At 38.9% G+C, this 21,241-nt stretch overlaps 2 protein-coding genes across 2 annotated transcripts in view; one reads left to right on the plus strand and one right to left on the minus strand.

The window, feature by feature from the left end:
* Positions 1-9: 9 nt before the first annotated feature.
* Positions 10-7,327, plus strand: LOC127854961 (uncharacterized). Its single transcript, XM_052390157.1, has 5 exons — positions 10-51; positions 782-926; positions 2,557-2,648; positions 3,479-3,585; positions 4,758-7,327. The coding sequence occupies exons 2-5, from the start codon at positions 784-786 to the stop codon at positions 4,917-4,919; spliced, it is 504 nt and encodes a 167-aa protein (XP_052246117.1). The 5' UTR covers positions 10-51; positions 782-783; the 3' UTR covers positions 4,920-7,327.
* A 66-nt stretch (positions 7,328-7,393) lies between these two features.
* Positions 7,394-21,241, minus strand: part of LOC127854959 (tRNA (guanine(10)-N2)-methyltransferase homolog) — a 39,130-nt gene continuing 25,282 nt past the window's right edge. The window contains exons 12-14 of the mRNA XM_052390155.1: positions 20,064-20,201; positions 16,103-16,223; positions 7,394-9,000 (exon numbers count right to left, since the gene is read on the minus strand). Coding sequence (XP_052246115.1) covers positions 8,695-9,000; positions 16,103-16,223; positions 20,064-20,201 — 565 coding nt within the window. The 3' untranslated portion in view covers positions 7,394-8,694. The remainder of the gene's footprint in view (positions 9,001-16,102; positions 16,224-20,063; positions 20,202-21,241) is intronic.

Genomic DNA, 21,241 nt, shown 5'->3' on the forward strand with positions numbered 1-21,241 from the left:
CACCGGTTAGCATTGACAACGGAAGTAAACAACAGGTGAGGCGGTGTTCAGGTAAACATTGTGGACATTTAATTAAAGGTAAACTCGATGCCTGTTTCAACTTAGTTCGATACATTTTGCAAAAACAAATCGCACGCTGCAATCGTGTCTGCGTCTGCATGCAAATAAAATCCAGTTTAACAATGCGAATTTTACACCGACTTCCATTGTCATTCGTTTTAAAATTTAAGCAACTTTCCTCCTCGTAGGGGCTTTAGTTTAAACTTAATGGGGCTGGTATTTCCTGTAAATTTAAAAGAGCAAAACATATGCTTGTTTTTTATATCGAAAAGATTTCTCTTAGTTTGACCTGTTCAAGAAAGGACACGTGTACTTACACATAAAAATATTACGAAACAGATCAAGATGACTATAAGAAGCTTCGACACATTAAAAAATGTCCTCCTCATCCTTCAGGAACTTTGAAATTTAAAACCCAACATGAAATAAAATTAGCCTCGCTTTGGGAAAACGGGGCATATTGCATGTGCATAAATTGTCGTCCCAATTTAGCCTGTGCAGTCTGTACAGGAAAATCATGAATGACAGTTTCCTCTTTTATGGAATATTTCTTTTAAAGGAAGTCTGTCTGAACAAAACTCTAGTCTAGACAAAGAGTTTCTTCCCTGATGAGTGTGTGCTGACTACACAGGCTAATCTGGGACAACGATTAACGCACATGCATTAAGCCCAGTTTTCCAAGAACATGGCTAAAATAAAATGATAGGCCATCAACTTTCAGCAATGTCGGCTCCACTACCAGGTCCCCACTATTCCACCCCGTCCAACAACTATCTCTCGGGAGATGGCCTCTCCCATGTGTATGAGGGGTCAGGATATTATGTTCCATCGGAGAGAGGAAACTGGATCAAGTATCATGACCACAGGTGAGCTGGGCCAATATTCATCAAACAATTCTTAGACTTGCATCTTAAAGGGGCCTTTTCACTGATTTGGGCATGTTTTGAAGTTTGTCATTAAATGCTTTATATTGATAAATGTTAACATTGGATATAAAAAGCTTCAGTAAAAAAATCAAGATTAAAATTAAAAAAAGAAAAAAAAGGTAACCATCAGCAGGGTTCGAACCACTGACCCTTGGAGTAAAAAGTCTCCCACTTAGACCACTCGGCCATCCTTCCGGATACAATGGCAGGTGTATTTTATACTTCATATAACCAATCCTCGTAGTTTCACAAAATATAACGACAACAACAGAACTCTCCAAAATATTAATTCATTTCGCGTTGCAACGCTTTAAAATTTTCGGGTTTTTAAATCGTCAAAAGATGCATATAATGGCTATTTTAGAGCATGGTAAATGTTCAGTATTACTGTTTTCTCACTATTATCATAACTAAAACGAAAATTTGCGAATCTTAAGTAACTTTTTTCAATTTTGTCAATTTACCCAAACATGAAAAGGCCCCTTTAAAATAAAGAATATTCTTAAAATTGTAATGTAAAAGAATATTCTTAAAATTGTAATGTACCAAAACTCCTCAAAAGTCAAGTCAAGCATGGCAGTTAACACACTGAATTGAATCATTCGTTATGAACGATATGTTAACTCTTTCAGTGCTGGAACCGAATTTTGAAGGCCTTTGCAAACAGTTTGGATCCAGATGAGACGCCACTGGCGTCTCATCAGGATCCAAACTGTTTGCTATTCTGATAATATTCTTTGAAAAAAATCGAAGAAAATGCTAATTTTAGAAATTCTGCAGATGACATTTTAGCAGACGACAAATTTCCCAGCATGCAAAGGGTTAATGAGATCAGCTCCATGTTAAGCATGTATATATGCAAACTCTGAGGTTTATGTGTGAAGCCTAAGTCTATTCTTAACCCTTTGCATGCTGGGAAATTTGTCGTCTGCTAAAATGTTGTCTGCTGAATTTCTTAAATTAGCATTTTCTTCCATTTTTTTCAAAGAATACTATCAGAATAGCAAACAGTTCGGATTTGATGAGACGCCACATTTTGTGGCGTCTCATCTGGATCCAAACTGTTTGCAAAGGCCTTTAAAATTTGGTTCCAGCGCTTAAAGGGTTAATTCTTTAGTCAAAGAATGGGTCAAGGTAACATCAATGAGGACAGAAAATTTACGGGAGTAATTCAAGCAAATGTTTTTCATGGTCTTTATTTAAAATTTCCCTTACAAGCTTTGGAACACAAAAATAAAATGAATTCTGCATTAGAATTGATAAATATTGCACATGTCGTTTCCCTCATTTATTTACACATTACAGCGGAGTATTGTAACTGATTAAATGATTGCTTTACATGATGATACATAACTCGATACATAATTCGACCCTTGGTGCAAACAGGTACCATATGACATATGAAATTAGATGGTACATGGTACCTTTTTGCACCAATGGGGCGCTATGCAGTCACTTCATGGCTTTTGCTCTTCATAGTTGCACTGAAACATGGAAAATTAAAGTCCGAAGATATGTACTGTCATTCTGGTAAGCAAAAAATGATGATTTCGGACAATTATTATTTTAGGTCCCTGCCACGTGAAACAAAGCGTGATGCTATCCACATGCAGTCACAAGACCAATGGGTGGAGTTTATGAGGCAGAGAGACACGCCCTCTGGTAACAATTGAAGATATAATATTTATTGTTTAACACATTATCCAAATTGACAATGCAAAACCCTAATTATACTTTATTAGTATGTCTATTTTGATGAATGATTATTCATAAACAAAATTATATTTTAAAGATTTAGCCTCTGGTAAGAATTGAAGATAACTTTTTTTTTAAAGCATATTTTCTAAATTGAGAATTCAAAGTGCCTTTCACACTTTATTATTGCATCTTTTATGCTTGATGATTATACATTGTACATAAAACAATGTTGTAGATGTTTTGCTGAGTTATTAGTGTTATTATGCTTGTTTGAATATCATGTATCATTTTTAACCCTTTGCATGCTGGGAAATTTGTCGTCTGCTTAAATGTCGTCTGCTGAATTTCTAAAATTAGCATTTTTTTCGATTTTTTTTCAAAGAATACTATCAGAATAGCAAACAGTTTGGATCCTGATGAGACGCCACGTTCTGTGGCGTCTCATCTGGATCCAAACTGTTTGCAAAGGCCTTTAAAATTCGGTTCCCGCACTGAAAGGGTTAACATACATAAACAGGTAAGTCAGCTGCCCTTTTGTCACCATATGTAATTCTATGTTGCCCCCTTTTTCGGATACATTTCTGATTAATTCTTAAAAGAAACTAGAGCAATATTTAATTTCCAAAATATAACAAAACTTCTTATTTACCATTATAACAATTAATGTATTATTGTGCAATTCAATTGCATTTTGCAATCATGTTAAAAATATAAAACTGACATGGTAGTAATGTCATATATATATATATGTGTGAGTGAATCTTTATTGCACTATTAAATGCTTATCTAATCAGGTTACTATCACAAGAACATTGGGCTCAAGCAGACGGGCATTCCAGCACTTAAGTTGCAGGGGTACACACGTAACCTGCCCTCCATGCCACCTAAAGACATATTCCAGGTAACCCTTTCCCACTCAGAAGCAAAGTGAAAATGGCTTTTGCAAACAGAATAAAACCAGAACAGCCTGCGAGTACCTCGCAGTCTGTTGAGGTTTTATGCTGTTTGCTGCTCATCAGTATCTAAGGGTTGGAAATGAAGCCTTTAAAACTTGAATCTAGTAAGAAAGAAGCCTTTAAAACTTGAATCTAGTAAGAAAGGTCTTAAATTAAATATAACTTTCTTAGGGACAACAAATGCGTGAAAATACATATCTAAGTGGGAAAGGGGTAATATTCTTTTGCCTTGTCCTGCTGCATTGTCACAGTGCTTGTCTTAGATTGTACCAATAGTTGCATTCTTGATTATAAATCAGATTTTTTACCCAGCCAAATAATTTTTGTGGTGATTGGTCATGTAATTGTTTATATGGCCTTTCACCTCCCCTTTCACTGAATCAAATAGGGCAGTTGCATAAGTGGTGGTTAACCTGCTAACACTTGGATAAATCAGCGTGGCAAAATGGATATGGTGTCCGCCTAGTGACCAGGAGGTCACGGGTTCAATCCCCACTCGAAGAGCATTCTTTAGGTCTCCCATAAAGACACCAAGTGCTGGTTTCTGGCCCAGGAAAAAGACTTGAGAGCGTCTAATAAGCCCGATTTTCAATGCAATGGAGCTAAAGTAATAATGTTTAACTAACCCTGGGAAATCGTTACTGTCTTGATATAATTGAAATAATTTTGAATAATGTTAAACACACAATAGCTCATTTTAAGTCGGCAGCAAATTAATTAGCAGTATACTTTTTTTCTATTGTCTATTAAACAAAGTAAATTAATCTTCAATCAATGAAAATATATGTAAATGGCCAAAAATGAAGATTGTAATTGTTCATAAAAAATCAAAGGCTTGATAATGGTTTGAAGTAGCAAAAAATACTTCTGTCAAATAAATGCAAAAAGCGGTTTATTGAGTTAATTATACAACCATATATTTGCTAAGCACTTTATATTATAATTTTAAAATGCTGCTTAACATACATTGAATTTGTGTGTGTGAAATTCTGTTATTTATTATCATATTAATAATGTAAAAGTTTCCCCATTTTCATGGTTTATTGCACTATTTCTCTAAATCCTAAGGGCTCAGGCTGTTGAAAAAATTAAAAAATAAAACCACTTAACCCTTCAGAATCCCTGGCCGAAGAGCGATGCCTGGGTACCTATTCAGCGCGAGGGAAGGGGAGAGTACTACGGCTATTACCACGAGGCCATAGATGCCGAGCGCGAGCGTAGGAGGCGGGAGTTTCCAACAAGCTGGCGGGTAGAACCCAGAGACGTGCCCAAGTTGTAGACAATATGTATTATGATATCCATTTGTGAGTGTGTGTGTAATTGTGTTAAATATTAGGGTAAAGAAATCTGCATGGGTATTTTTGTTATTTCTGGTTTAGGTTGTGTTTGGATACAGAGATGTGCCCAAGTTGTAGACAATATGAGACACGTTCTGGAAAATCTGGGCTTAATGAATGAGCGTCTAGTGTAGACCCAGATAGGCCTAGACAGGCTATTCAGGGACGACCCTTTTTGCCTAGGCTCGATTTATGTTTAGAAGAGATTTCTTTAACTCTTTTAGTGCTGAAACCGAATTTTGAAGGCCTTTGCAAACAGTTTGGATCCAGATGAGACGCCACAGAACGTGGCGTCTCATCAGGATCCAAACTGTTTGCTATTCTGATAGTATTCTTTGAAAAAAAATCAAAGAAAATGCTAATTTTAGAACTTCAGCAAACAACATTTTAGCAGACGACAAATTTCCCAGCAAGCAAAGGGTTAATGAATGAGCGTCTTGTGTAGACCCAGATAAGCCTAGGCAGGCTAATCAGGGACGACACTTTTTGCCTCGGCTCGAGTTTTGTTTAGAAGAGATTTCTTTAAAACAAAAGTGCGAACTGCACAGGCTTATCAGGTGTGATGCTTTACACACATGCATTAAGACCAATTTTTCAAAAACAAGGCACATATGTTTTATGTCCATTTTTGTATGAAATTAACTTAGATTTACATTGTATGCATGTGGAAGTTGTTTCTGTTATTGTTAGTGTTTTCAACAAGAAATTAAAGCAAAAAGGAAAGAACAATTGAGGCTATATGATAATATGTTGAATATTTATATACATGTAGCCAAATGGATCATTGTGTGTATTATTATCAGAATGATTTATTCAGTACGCACCCTATATTTTATTGTGTACTTATTTCAAGTGCTATTTATACATTTCCAGTATTATTTCCTACTTACACAGCTTATGTAGTCTCATTAATACATACAAGTCACAAAACTTTCTTTTTAATTAGACAAGCGCTTCTTAGACGTTTCTAACCTTTTTCGGCGAAGCAAATGGAAATGCAATTTCAACTATGTATTTAATTTTAACTATGAGTTCACATTTCTTTGTTAATTTATTGAGTACATTTTGGTGTCAAGTTTTGCACTTTATATTTAAATTTGTTTGACATATTGTTACCTAGCTTTTTTATTAACCCTTACAGTGCTGGAACCGAATTATGAAGGCCTTTGCAAACAGTTTGGATCCTGATGAGACGCCACATAACGTGGCGTCTCATCAGGATCCAAACTGTTTGCTATTCTGATAGTATTCTTTGAAAAAAATCTAATAAAATGCTAATTTTAGAAATTCAGCAGACGACATTTTAGCAGATGACAAATTACCCAGCATGCAATGGGTTAAACATTCCATTCTGTTCTTATTTTGTTGTATTTGGTTTCAAAATGTGGGTAACTTAGGTATAAAAAAAACGAAAAAACATATAACAAACATTTTACAGAAATTTGATAATCACAAAATAAACCTGTAAATGGCAACAAGAAAATCCAAGGGAATCAAAATGGCTAAACACATTCTTAAAATATTCCAAGGAACTTAATTCAGCCAATCAAGAGGCAATCCTGATGATCATTGAATTTTCAGAGCAAGTCACTAAAGTGCTAAAACTATTTTAGGACATGCCTTTTTGCATTTTGTTTTGCAGTTAACCCATACAGAATTGTTTGTTTTCAATTATATCCATACAGAATTGTTTGTTTTAAAACAGTGTAATTTGTTTAATGTTACATGTATATTTATTTCCCACAACCACTTAAGTGTCATGATTTAAATCACTATTGCTATGAAATTACAAACCGTTGGAATTTCGGAAAAACCCCAGCCTTCTGTTGAACATGCTGAAATTTTAGTTGATTAATTTCAGAAAGGAATTTACAATTTATCTTATCGCCTTTATTGCCAGTTAATAAGAAACAAGAGATGTGTTTTTCAGAAACACAATGCCCCCTTATGCGCTGCTTTGAATTATTTTTTTGACCTGTGACCTTGAAGAATGACCTTGACCTTTCACCACTTAAAATGTGCAGCTCCATGAGATACACATGCATGCCAAATATCAAGTTGCTATGCTCAATATTGCAAAAGTTATGAAGAAGGTTAAAGTTTTGGTTACAGTTTTTGAATTTGTTTTTTTGACCTTGACCTTGAAGGATGACATTGACCTTGCACCACTCAAAGTGTGCAGCTCCATGAGATACACATGCATGCCAAATATCAAGTTGCTATCTTCAATATTGCAAAAGTTATGACCAAGGTTAAAGTTTTGGTTAAAGTTTTGGGACACACACACACACACACACATACAATGACAGACAGGCCAAAAACAATATACCCCCGATCTTTCGATCCGGGGGGCATAAACAAAAATATACCCCTGATCTTTCGATCCGGGGGCATAAAAATAGTCAGTCAACACAGGTTCAAACACAACATTGTTATTTTCCCATAATTTTTTACAGTCTTCGGTTTCAAAATGTTGCAGTAATCTTTGCATTAGCAGACAAAATATGAAATTTAATTTGTAGCTTACCATCAAATCCCTTATAATCAATAGACATCATGCAGGTATCACATACATTTTCTATTACAATTTTTAAAATCTCACCAATATCACCAACCATTGTTCTAAAGTTTGAATCACAAGCACTGTCACTCTTTCCTTTTAAGACATTTTCTCAAGGTGTTTTGATATTAAAGATACTTGTGATGAACCAGATTCTGACTTCTTTTCACCTACCCCTTTACTATTTACTTGTTGCCACACTTCAACAGAGGGGGTAATCACATGCCAAACGAGATGACAACATCCATACTGAGACAGGTATTCTTCGCTGTTTATTACTTTTATTAATTGTTAAAATTTGGTTCACTTTCCAGCCATATCAGTAAGACAGTGATTAGCCCTTTGCATGCTGGGAAATTTTTTGTCTGCTAAAATGTCGTCTGCAGAATTTCTAAAATTAGCATTTTCTTCTATTTTTTTCAAAGAATACTATCAGAATAGCAAACAGATTGGATCCTGATGAGACGCCACGTTCTGTGGCGTCTCATCCGGATCCAAACTGTTTGCAAAGGCCTTTAAAATTCGGTTCCCGCACTGAAAGGGTTAGCGTTTATATATCGATATATTGTATTAATATTCGTTCTATATCTCGACTTTCCTCATTGCAAAATTTCTTAGAAGGATGACCTAATTATAGCTCCACTAAGAAAATTTTGCCGCGAGTAAAGTTGAGATATAAAGCAAATTTGAATGCAAAATAAAGGCTAAACACTTTTTACTGCATGGAGGTTGCCATCTTGACTATAATAAACCCTATGTTCAAGATTCTTACAACAGTGCCCTTAGGAGATCCAGTTTCTGATTGGGTCAATTTGTATTCATCACTGTAACCTGCAATATTACCATGTTCACTCACATCAAAGTCATTTTAGGACAAACATTTGTAAGGTTTGAAATTTAATACTTTCACAGACCCTCTTGCCACCATCTTTGCTTATATTTTGTTTGCTCACTTCATTGCTATTTCAGGTGTATATTTCAGAGGTCAAGACTTTTTTCAGATGATCAATCTTCAACACTTGTTGTTGACCCCATCTTTGCTATGTCTTTTTGCCAAACTTCAAGGTCATTTTGGGGCCCACTTTTTTGAGGTCAAGACTTCGATTGAGATTATCAATCATTTTTTCACATTTCTCACCACTCATTTGTTTGGTTTCTCATTTCAAATTCAATTGCGACAATTTATCATTTACCCCATCTTCACTAAAGTCTCTTCTGCTCTCTACAAGGTCATTTTGGGGTTGTTTGCACAATTCAAGGTCATTTTGGGGTTGTTTGTTCAATTCAAGGTCATTTTGGGGTCGTTTGTTCACTTCAAGGTCATTTTGGGGCGCACTTTTCAGGGGTCTGGACCTCGCTTGGGTCAGCTTCTCCTTCAGTACGCTGGACTCACTGAAGTACATGTCTCTGAACGAGGCCTCTTGGAAATGGTCCACTGCAAGCTTGGCATCTTGCATGTCATCCTGAAATGATGTGGAATTATGGAAAATTATGTGAATTAAGGGAAATAATGGAAAATTATGTGAAAGTATGTAAAAATATGGAAGTAATGGAAGAACTGGCCTAAATGCATGTGTGTTAAGTGTTGTACCAGATTAGCCTGTGCAGTCTGCACAGGCTTATCAGGGACAACACTTTCTGTTTGTATGAAATTTTTCATTTAAAGAAAGTATATTCTAAACAAATATTAAGTCTAGGTGGAAAGTGTTGTCCCTGATTTTTCAGTGCGGACTGCACAGGCTAATCTGGGATGACAATTTACCCACATGCATTCAGCCCAGAATTAGGCTTATGATATTGAGTTAGCCATTGCGTGGTGGCTATGGTGCCTGCTTACTAACCAGTATGATATTGAGTTAGCCATTGCGTGGTGGCTATGGTGCCTGCTTACTAACCAGGAGGATATTGAGTTAGCCATTGCGTGTTGGCTATGGTGCCTGCTTACTAACCAGTATGATATTGAGTTAGCCATTGCGTGGTGGCTATGTGCCTGCTTACTAACCAGTATGATATTGAGTTAGCCATTGCGAGGTGGCTATGGTGCCTGCTTACTAACCAGTATGATATTGAGTTAGCCATTGCGTGGTGGCTATGTGCCTGCTTACTAACCAGTATGATATTGAGTTAGCCATTGCGTGGTGGCTATGTACCTGCTTACTAACCAGTATGATATTGAGTTAGCCATTGCGTGGTGGCTATGGTGCCTGCTTACTAACCAGTATGATATTGAGTTAGCCATTGCGTGGTGGCTATGGTGCCTGCTTACTAACCAGTATGATATTGAGTTAGCCATTGCGTGGTGGCTATGGTGCCTGCTTACTAACCAGTATGATATTGAGTTAGCCATTGCGTGGTGGCTATGGTGCCTGCTTACTAACCAGTATGACATTGAGTTAGCCATTACGTGGTGGCTATGGTGCCTGCTTACTAACCAGTATGATATTGAGTTAGCCATTGCGTGGTGGCTATGGTGCCTGCTTACTAACCAGGAGGATATTGAGTTAGCCATTGCGTGTTGGCTATGGTGCCTGCTTACTAACCAGTATGATATTGAGTTAGCCATTGCGTGGTGGCTATGTGCCTGCTTACTAACCAGTATGATATTGAGTTAGCCATTGCGTGGTGGCTATGGTGCCTGCTTACTAACCAGTATGATATTGAGTTAGCCATTGCGTGGTGGCTATGTGCCTGCTTACTAACCAGTATGATATTGAGTTAGCCATTGCGTGGTGGCTATGTACCTGCTTACTAACCAGTATGATATTGAGTTAGCCATTGCGTGGTGGCTATGGTGCCTGCTTACTAACCAGTATGATATTGAGTTAGCCATTGGGTGGTGGCTATGGTGCCTGCTTACTTACCAGTATTATATTGAGTTAGCCATTGTGTGGTGGCTATGTGCCTGCTTACTAACCAGTATGATAGCCATTGTGTGGTGGCTATGTGCCTGCTTACTAACCAGTATGATATTGAGTTAGCTGTTGCGTGGTGGCTATGGTGCCTGCTTACTAACCAGTATGATATTGAGTTAGCCATTGCGTGGTGGCTATGTGCCTGCTTACTAACCAGTATGATATTGAGTTAGCCATTGCGTGGTGGCTATGGTGACTGCTTACTAACCAGTATTATATTGAGTTAGCCATTGCGTGGTGGCTATGGTGCCTGCTTACTAACCAGTATGATATTGAGTTAGCCGTTGCGTGGTGGCTATGGTGCCTGCTTACTAACCAGTATGATATTGAGTTAGCCTTTGCGTGGTGGCTATGGTGCCTGCTTACTAACCAGTATGATATTGAGTTAGCCATTGTGTGGTGGCTATGGTGCCTGCTTACTAACCAGTATGATATTGAGTTAGCCATTGCGTGGTGGCTATGGTGCCTGCTTACTAACCAGGAGGATATTGAGGTAGCCATTGCGTGTTGGCTATGGTGCCTGCTTACTAACCAGTATGATATTGAGTTAGCCATTGCGTGGTGGCTATGTGCCTGCTTACTAACCAGTATGATATTGAGTTAGCCATTGCGTGGTGGCTATGTGCCTGCTTACTAACCAGTATGATATTGAGTTAGCCATTGCGTGGTGGCTATGTGCCTGCTTACTAACCAGTATGATATTGAGTTAGCCATTGGGTGGTGGCTATGGTGCCTGCTTACTAACCAGTATGATATTGAGTTAGCCATTGCGTGGTGGCTATGGTGCCTGCTTACTAACCAGTATGATATTGAGTTAGCCATTGCGTGGTGGCTATGGTGCCTGCTTACTAACCAGTATGATATTGAGTTAGCCATTGCGTGGTGGCTATGGTGCCTGCTTACTAACCAGTATGATATTTAGTTAGCCATTGCGTGGTGGCTATGGTGCCTGCTTACTAACCAGGAGGATATTGAGTTAGCCATTGCGTGTTGGCTATGGTGCCTGCTTACTAACCAGTATGATATTGAGTTAGCCATTGCGTGGTGGCTATGTGCCTGCTTACTAACCAGTATGATATTGAGTTAGCCATTGCGTGGTGGCTATGGTGCCTGCTTACTAACCAGTATGATATTGAGTTAGCCATTGCGTGGTGGCTATGTGCCTGCTTACTAACCAGTATGTATGATATTGAGTTAGCCATTGCGTGGTGGCTATGTACCTGCTTACTAACCAGTATGATATTGAGTTAGCCATTGCGTGGTGGCTATGGTGCCTGCTTACTAACCAGTATGATATTGAGTTAGCCATTGCGTGGTGGCTATGGTGCCTGCTTACTAACCAGTATGATATTGAGTTAGCCATTGCGTGGTGGCTATGGTGCCTGCTTACTAACCAGTATGATATTGAGTTAGCCATTGCGTGGTGGCTATGGTGCCTGCTTACTAACCAGTATGACATTGAGTTAGCCATTGCGTGGTGGCTATGGTGCCTGCTTACTTACCAGTATGATATTGAGTTAGCCATTGCGTGGTGGCTATGGTGCCTGCTTACTAACCAGTATGACATTGAGTTAGCCATTGCGTGGTGGCTATGGTGCCTGCTTACTAACCAGTATGATATTGAGTTAGCCATTGGGTGGTGGCTATGGTGCCTGCTTACTAACCAGTATGATATTGAGTTAGCCATTGCGTGGTGGCTATGTGCCTGCTTACTAACCAGTATGATATTGAGTTAGCCATTGCGTGGTGGCTATGGTGACTACTTACTAACCAGTATTATATTGAGTTAGCCATTGCGTGGTGGCTATGGTGCCTGCTTACTAACCAGTATGATATTGAGTTAGCCGTTGCGTGGTGGCTATGGTGCCTGCTTACTAACCAGTATGATATTGAGTTAGCCTTTGCGTGGTGGCTATGGTGCCTGCTTACTAACCAGTATGATATTGAGTTAGCCATTGCGTGGTGGCTATGGTGCCTGCTTACTAACCAGTATGATATTGAGTTAGCCATTGCGTGGTGGCTATGGTGCCTGCTTACTAACCAGGAGGATATTGAGGTAGCCATTGCGTGTTGGCTATGGTGCCTGCTTACTAACCAGTATGATATTGAGTTAGCCATTGCGTGGTGGCTATGTGCCTGCTTACTAACCAGTATGATATTGAGTTAGCCATTGCGTGGTGGCTATGTGCCTGCTTACTAACCAGTATGATATTGAGTTAGCCATTGCGTGGTGGCTATGTGCCTGCTTACTAACCAGTATGATATTGAGTTAGCCATTGGGTGGTGGCTATGGTGCCTGCTTACTAACCAGTATGATATTGAGTTAGCCATTGCGTGGTGGCTATGGTGCCTGCTTACTAACCAGTATGATATTGAGTTAGCCATTGCGTGGTGGCTATGGTGCCTGCTTACTAACCAGTATGATATTGAGTTAGCCATTGCGTGGTGGCTATGGTGCCTGCTTACTAACCAGTATAATATTGAGTTAGCCATTGCGTGGTGGCTATGGTGCCTGCTTACTAACCAGTATGACATTGAGTTAGCCATTGCATGGTGGCTATGGTGCCTGCTTACTTACCAGTATGATATTGAGTTAGCCATTGCGTGGTGGCTATGGTGCCTGCTTACTAACCAGTATGATATTGAGTAAGCCATTGCGTGGTGGCTTTGGTGCCTGCTTACTCACCAGCATGATATTGAGTTAGCCATTGCGTGGTGGCTATGGTGCCTGCTTACTAACCAATATGATATTGAGTTAGCAATTGGGTGGTGGCTATGGTGCCTGCTTACTAACCAGTATGACATTGAGTTAGCCATTGCGTGGTGGCTATGGTGCCTGCTTACAAACCAGTATGATATTGAGTTAGCAATTGCGTGGTGGCTATGGTGCCTGCTTACTAACCACTATGATATTGAGTTAGCAATTGTGTGGTGGCTATGGTGCCTGCTTACTAACCAATATGATATTGAGTTAGCAATTGCGTGGTGGCTATGTGCCTGCTTACTAACCAGTATTATATTGAGTTAGCCATTGCGTGGTGGCTATGGTGCCTGCTTACTAACCAGTATGATATTGAGTAAGCCATTGCGTGGTGGCTATGGTGCCTGCTTACTTACCAGTATGATATTGAGTTAGCCATTGCGTGGTGGCTATGGTGCCTGCTTACTAACCAGTATGATATTGAGTTAGCCATTGTGTGGTGGCTATGGTGCCTGCTTACTAACCAATATGATATTGAGTTAGCAATTGCGTGGTGGCTATGGTGCCTTCTTACTAACCAATATGATATTGAGTTAGCCATTGCGTGGTGGCTATGGTGCCTGCTTACTAACCAGTATGATATTGAGTTAGCCATTGTGTGGTGGCTATGGTGCCTGCTTACTAACCAGTATGATATTGAGTTAGCCATTGTGTGGTGGCTATGGTGCCTGCTTACTAACCAGTATGATATTGAGTTAGCCATTGCGTGGTGGCTATGGTGCCTGCTTACTAACCAGTATGATATTGAGTTAGCCATTGCGTGGTGGCTATGGTGCCTGCTTACTAACCAGTATGATATTGAGTTAGCCATTGCGTGGTGGCTATGGTGACTGCTTACTAACCAGGAGGTCATGGGTTTGATCCCCACTGTGGGGGCTGTTAGATCTTCCCAAAAGAAATCAAGTGCAAAAAGAGTCAAAGAGCATCTAAATAAGCCTCAGGGATTCAATGCAATCAAGATAAAATAAAGCCAAATTATGTTCCAAAAGTACCAGGTTAACTTAAGTAGGGCAAAAATAGTGTCTCAATAAGCCTTAGGTTTTCAATGAAATCAAGCGAAAATAATTAGGTTAAAGCCAAAAGTAGCAGGTTACCTATAGTAAGGAAAACATTCTACTATCAAAGAAGTCAGTTGCCTGCTGCCGTATTATGTCAGTGCTCACGCTGCTGCCAGACATTATCGCCAATGGCGATTATTTTATCCAACTGGCTATTATTTCTTAAAATTGTCTAGAAAAAATGGCGATTATTTTATCCGCCTACATAAAAAAAAAAAATTGCCACTAAATGTTGTCCGGCGATTGCGAAACGCCTGCAAATCGGGCCATCAAGCAGGAAAAATCGATAACGAGATTACCTGTGTACACACTCGACCCTGTGTATTGTCATACACGCGTCAATAACTTCTGCTAAATTGTGGCCTTGAGCATTTTTCTCAATCAGTGTCCGACAGCAGTGATATATTTCGGAAAAAACGTCTTTAATCTCCCTGTGCTTTACCAATTATCGGTAACTGTTAGATCTTTGTTAATTTTTCGCCAATTATTATTTAATCGTCATTATTGAAAATCGCCGCTAATACATGTATTGTTGGCTGGTTTTGTTTTGCACGCCGTTTTTTCTGCAATTAGATTACGTTGAACATTGCTTGATGAAATAATTATTTAATCGCCATCAACTAATTATCCCCGTAATTACCGATGTTTGTCGTCTGCTTTAACATAATGATTCCAATTTTTAACCAGGTAACCTGGTTTTCCCAATTCAAAGGGACCCGGCATATGCCATGGTCAGCTAATTTTAACGAAACACGTGTTTGGAATTACACTAAGGTGGGGTATTTTAACTCACGCGCTGTGACGTTAATTGGTGTAAACATGATCGGCATTGCGAAAGTGTTATTTTTGGATTAAATCATTTACAATTGATATTGGCCTCTGCCTACAATATTGCGGCCGATGGCAAACGCCGTATTAAGAGATAAAGTAGTCGAACGATATGCACATTTTAGATTATGCATATTAATATTTTATATTATGCATATTTCATGTGCAAAACGCGTACAATTTTTCGGATTACCGTTTTCGGATACTGTATTTTTTTCGTCCATTATGATTTATTTTCGAAGTTCATAACAGCAAAAATAGAATGACGAATACACATGCGGTGATACGGAAGGTGTGGTTTATAATATTTCGAGTATTCACCAAAAATTGCAATTGGAAAAACTATAAAAAATAGTATAATTAGTGCTCTGGGTGGGTTGGGGCCTCTGCCCTTAATTCTTATGTGTATGTAACTGTAGCTGAGATCTGGTTTGTTAAGTCACACCCACAACATTGATTGTATTCTTTATTGCAAAGCCATGATAATATTTTATAAGAAAATGATACACTGATATTATGCTTGTTTTTGAGTATATATATATATATTATAACTTAAATCAATAGATATACATTTAATAAAACATAGATAAAATGAAATTCATGGTTTTTTCTTTCTTTTTGCCTTCAGTACCGTTTTGCGGAAAAGTCCGCATATGTTTTGGCTATTATTTTTTTAAGGAAAAAAAATATGGCTATTATTTTCTGAAGGCCAGAGTGAGCACTGTATGTGCCTTTTATCCATTTCTATAAAGGGACATTTAAACTGACCAATGAAAGCGCTAAATCTAATATAACACATAATATGTGAGGAAACAACTAAGTATGTGGAGATATTATGATATATTGCACACTTCATTCTGTTCTACATTAATGTTTGAAAAGAATAAAGATTATTATTATTTATTTTTTTTTATAAAAACTGGTTTGAGCAAATTACAAAGCTTAGAAATAAGAATGACTTAATATAGAAATAGATAAATGCTGTTCATAACAAGATACAACTTACATTAAATTCACAGACTTTCTCCATGGTAATCAGTCGTCTCCCCACTTTCGAGTTGAGTTTCTGCTCACAATTGTGAACAAGTCGTAAACAAGGATGACTTGGGATGTTACCTTCAGCGTACCTGAAAATAAAGGGGGTGCCGTTTACCCTTCCCTTCAGAAGCATGGTGAAAATGGCTTTTTGCAACCAGCATAAAACCAGACTAACATCTGAGTAATTCGCAGTCTGTTCAGGCCCCGTGTTCACAAAGGAAATTGAACACAGGGCCAGGTTTTATGCTGTTTGCTGCTCATCACTATCTAAGTGGTGGAAAGTATGCCTTTAAAACTTGATAATAGTAAGAAATGTCTTAAATTTCATTTGCGTTTCTAAGGAACAAAAACTGTATAAAAATGCATATCTTTGAGGTGATGCCATTAAGTGCATGATGTATATGTGTGCCTATTTGTACCTACTTCATGCGTGCATTATGAAATCATGAAATAACAATCAATGAAATAATGAAATAACAATTAACACCCAGCTATTTTTCACTGTGTTGGATGTGTTGGATACTACAACCAGGTGTAGCAAAATGACCTAATTTTTTTGTTTTTTTGTGGGGTAATATTATGTTTTGCAGGCTTAACAGTGAACAATTTTCTTCTGTTTATTTGAAAAATAAAGACAATAAATAATGGCAAAAATAGAAAATAACATAAATATTAAAAAAACAAGAACACATTTCCCTGAAAAAAAAACACAAAAATAAAATAGTATACTTATTAAGTTGTTAATTAAACAAGAAATGTGGCCGTGCACAAACACATGTGTTAAAAGGTTAATATATTACTTAACTTTAATTAAATTAGCAGTGCAATCTCAAGCTTATAACCACCATGTTCAGTTGGTTAAATGAGAGAGTAACCTTTCAGCCTATGAAGGTCTCTAAAAATCATAAACCTGTTTGTACCAAAAACAAACAAACTCAACTGTAACACAGTTAATCTTCTTAATTAATGAATACTCACACTTTACTGTGACTTATATGAGTCTTGTTCTGGGAAAAAAGGGGCTTAATGAATGTGCGTAAAGTGTTGTCCCACATTAGCCTGTTTGGTCTGCTCAGGCTAATCAGGGTTAACACTTTACACTTATATGCAGTCTGCTCAGGCTAATCAGGGACAACACTTTACACTTATATGCAGTCTGCTCAGGCTAATCTGGGCGACACTTTACACTTATATGCAGTCTGCTCAGGCTAATCAGGGACAACACTTTACACTTATATGCAGTCTGCTCAGGCTAATCAGGGACAACACTTTACACTTATATGCAGTCTGCTCAGGCTAATCAGGGACAACACTTTACACTTATATGCAGTCTGCTCAGGCTAATCAGGGACAACACTTTACACTTATATGCAGTCTGCTCAGGCTAATCAGGGACAACACTTTACACTTATATGCAGTCTGCTCAGGCTAATCAGGGACAACACTTTACACTTATATGCAGTCTGCTCAGGCTAATCAGGGACAACACTTTACACTTATATGCAGTCTGCTCAGGCTAATCAGGGACATCACTTTACACTTATATGCAGTCTGCTCAGGCTAATCAGGGACAACACTTTACACTTATATGCAGTCTGCTCAGGCTAATCAGGGACAACACTTTACACTTATATGCAGTCTGCTCAGGCTAATCAGGGACAACACTTTACACTTATATGCAGTCTGCTCAGGCTAATCAGGGACAGCACTTAACACTTATATGCAGTTTGCTCAGGCTAATCAGGGACATCACTTTACACTTATATGCAGTCTGCTCAAGCTAATCAGGGACAGCACTTAACACTTATATGCAGTCTGCTCAGGCTAATCAGGGACAACACTTTACACTTATATGCAGTCTGCTCAGGCTAATCAGGGACAACACTTTACACTTATATGCAGTCTGCTCAGGCTAATCAGGGACAACACTTTACGCTTATATGCAGTCTGCTCAGGCTAATCAGGGACATCACTTTACACTTATATGCAGTCTGCTCAGGCTAATCAGGGACAACACTTTACACTTATATGCAGTCTGCTCAGGCTAATCAGGGACAACACTTTACACTTATATGCAGTCTGCTCAGGCTAATCAGGGACAACACTTTACACTTATATGCAGTCTGCTCAGGCTAATCAGGGACAACACTTCACACTTATATGCAGTCTGCTCAGGCTAATCAGGGACAACACTTTACACTTATATGCAGTCTGCTCAGGCTAATCAGGGACAGCACTTTACACTTATATGCAGTTTGCTCAGGCTAATCAGGGACATCACTTTACACTTATATGCAGTCTGCTCAAGCTAATCAGGGACAGCACTTAACACTTATATGAAGTCTGCTCAGGCTAATCAGGGACAACACTTTACACTTATATGCAGTCTGCTCAGGCTAATCAGGGACAACACTTTACACTTATATGCAGTCTGCTCAGGCTAATCAGGGACAACACTTTACGCTTATATGCAGTCTGCTCAGGCTAATCAGGGACATCACTTTACACTTATATGCAGTCTGCTCAGGCTAATCAGGGACAACACTTTACACTTATATGCAGTCTGCTCAGGCTAATCAGGGACAACACTTTACACTTATATGCAGTCTGCTCAGGCTAATCAGGGACAACACTTTACACTTATATGCAGTCTGCTCAGGCTAATCAGGGACAACACTTCACACTTATATGCAGTCTGCTCAGGCTAATCAGGGACAACACTTTACACTTATATGCAGTCTGCTCAGGCTAATCAGGGACAACACTTTACACTGATATGCAGTCTGCTCAGGCTAATCAGGGACAACACTTTACGCTTATATGCAGTCTGCTCAGGCTAATCAGGGACAACACTTTACACTTATATGCAGTCTGCTCAGGCTAATCAGGGACAACACTTTACACTTATATGCAGTCTGCTCAGGCTAATCAGGGACAACACTTTACACTTATATGCAGTCTGCTCAGGCTAATCAGGGACAACACTTCACACTTATATGCAGTCTGCTCAGGCTAATCAGGGACAACACTTTACACTTATATGCAGTCTGCTCAGGCTAATCAGGGACAACACTTTACACTTATATGCAGTCTGCTCAGGCTAATCAGGGACAACACTTTACGCTTATATGCAGTCTGCTCAGGCTAATCAGGGACAACACTTTACACTTATATGCAGTCTGCTCAGGCTAATCAGGGACAACACTTTACACTTATATGCAGTCTGCTCAGGCTAATCAGGGACAACACTTTACACTTATATGCAGTCTGCTCAGGCTAATCAGGGACAACACTTCACACTTATATGCAGTCTGCTCAGGCTAATCAGGGACAACACTTTACACTTATATGCAGTCTGCTAAGGCTAATCAGGGCCAACACTTTACGCTTATATGCAGTCTGCTCAGGCTAATCTGGGCAACACTTTACACTTATATGCAGACTGCACAGGCTAATCAGGGACAACACTTTACACTTATATGCAGTCTGCTCAGGCTAATCAGGGACAACACTTTACACTTATATGCAGTCTGCTCAGGCTAATCTGGGCAACAGTTTACACTTATATGCAGACTGCACAGGCTAATCAGGGACAACACTTTACACTTATATGCAGTCTGCTCAGGCTAATCAGGGACAACACTTTACACTTATATGCAGTCTGCTCAGGCTAATCAGGGACAACACTTTACACTTATATGCAGTCTGCTCAGGCTAATCAGGGACAACACTTTACACTTATATGCAGTCTGCTCAGGCTAATCAGGGACAACACTTTTCACTTAAAGGAAGTCTCTTATTAATGTAAATCCAGTTCAGGAAAGTGTCGTCCATGATTAGCCTAGGCAACCTGGGACAACACTTAACACATAAGATTAAACCCCATTTACCCAGAATGAAGCTCATATTATTCTAATGATGGTACCTACGTATGCAACTGAACAGGAAACCAGTACACAAGTCTGCCATTCACGTGTAGGTATCGGGCAGCAAAGTTCAGCAAGTCTCTGAAGATGTCAGATAGATGGTACTCTGTCCTTTGGGCTATATGGGTGCCACCATTCCGTCTAAAACAGTATCAATGACATTGATCTTTGCACATGCATGGAATAAATCAGTGTTTTTTTTTTCACAATTGTGGGAATGGGCCTGGTCTCTTTGGATTGGGAAAAATTGCATCGTTCTGACTAAAAATGGAAAATTGAGGTTGACGTTTTTTGCTATCAACTACTTTAAAATTGAAATAAAAGTGATTTTACAAGAAACCTTCGGAGATGGTTGATGCTCCCAAAAGGATTTTTTTTGTCACAATATTGCACTATATATTCAGATAAAAGGAAATGTCTTGAGGGCACAGTAGTTGGGGGGACATGAATTTTTTTACGGTATATAAAATTTCAAAGGGCCATAACTCTGTGAAAAATCATCCGACCAGAACCCGCTGATAATATGCACATTTCCTCTTGGTAGTGAAGCTTCCCATAAAGTTTCATTGAACTTCGGTCAATAGTTGCTGAGAAATAGCCCGGACAAGAATTGCACTATTTGTACAGTTAATGGAAAATTTCAAAGGGCCATAACTCTGTGAAAAATCATCCGACCAGAACCCGCTGATAATATGCACATCTCCTCTTGGTAGTGAAGCTTCCCATAAAGATTTATTGAATTCCGTTCATTAGTTGCTGAGAAATAGCCCGGACAAGAATTGCACTATATGTACAGTTAACGGAAAATTTCAAAGGGCCATAACTCTGTGAAAAATCATCTGACCAGAACCCGCTGATAATATGCACATCTGTTATTGGTAGTAAAGCTTCCCATAAAGTTTCATTGAATTCCGGTCATGAGTTGCTGAGAAATAGCCCGGACAATAATTGCACTATATGAACAGTTAATGAAAAATTTCAAAGGGCCATAACTCTGTGAAAAATCATCCGACCAGAACCTGCTGTTAATATGCACATCTCCTCTTGGTAGTGAAGCTTCTCATAAAGTTTCATTGAATTCGGGTCATTAGTTGCTGAGAAATTGCCCGGACAAAAATTGTGCACGGGCGGACACACGGACGGACACACGAACGGACGGACAGACGAAGCGGCGACTATAT

The sequence above is a fragment of the Dreissena polymorpha genome, chromosome 13, assembly GCF_020536995.1.
Source record: "Dreissena polymorpha isolate Duluth1 chromosome 13, UMN_Dpol_1.0, whole genome shotgun sequence".
NCBI lineage: Eukaryota > Metazoa > Mollusca > Bivalvia > Myida > Dreissenidae > Dreissena > Dreissena polymorpha.

What these genes read in the sequence shown, in the direction of transcription:
- LOC127854961 (XM_052390157.1), top strand. Translation starts at nt 784, where the DNA reads ATGTCGGCTCCACTACCAGGTCCCCACTATTCCACCCCGTCCAACAAC. An exon ending in ATCAAGTATCATGACCACAG is followed by an intron (nt 927 to 2,556) that starts GTGAGCTGGGCC and finishes TTATTATTTTAG; the next exon opens with GTCCCTGCCACGTGAAACAA. An exon ending in CACCTAAAGACATATTCCAG is followed by an intron (nt 3,586 to 4,757) that starts GTAACCCTTTCC and finishes TTAACCCTTCAG; the next exon opens with AATCCCTGGCCGAAGAGCGA.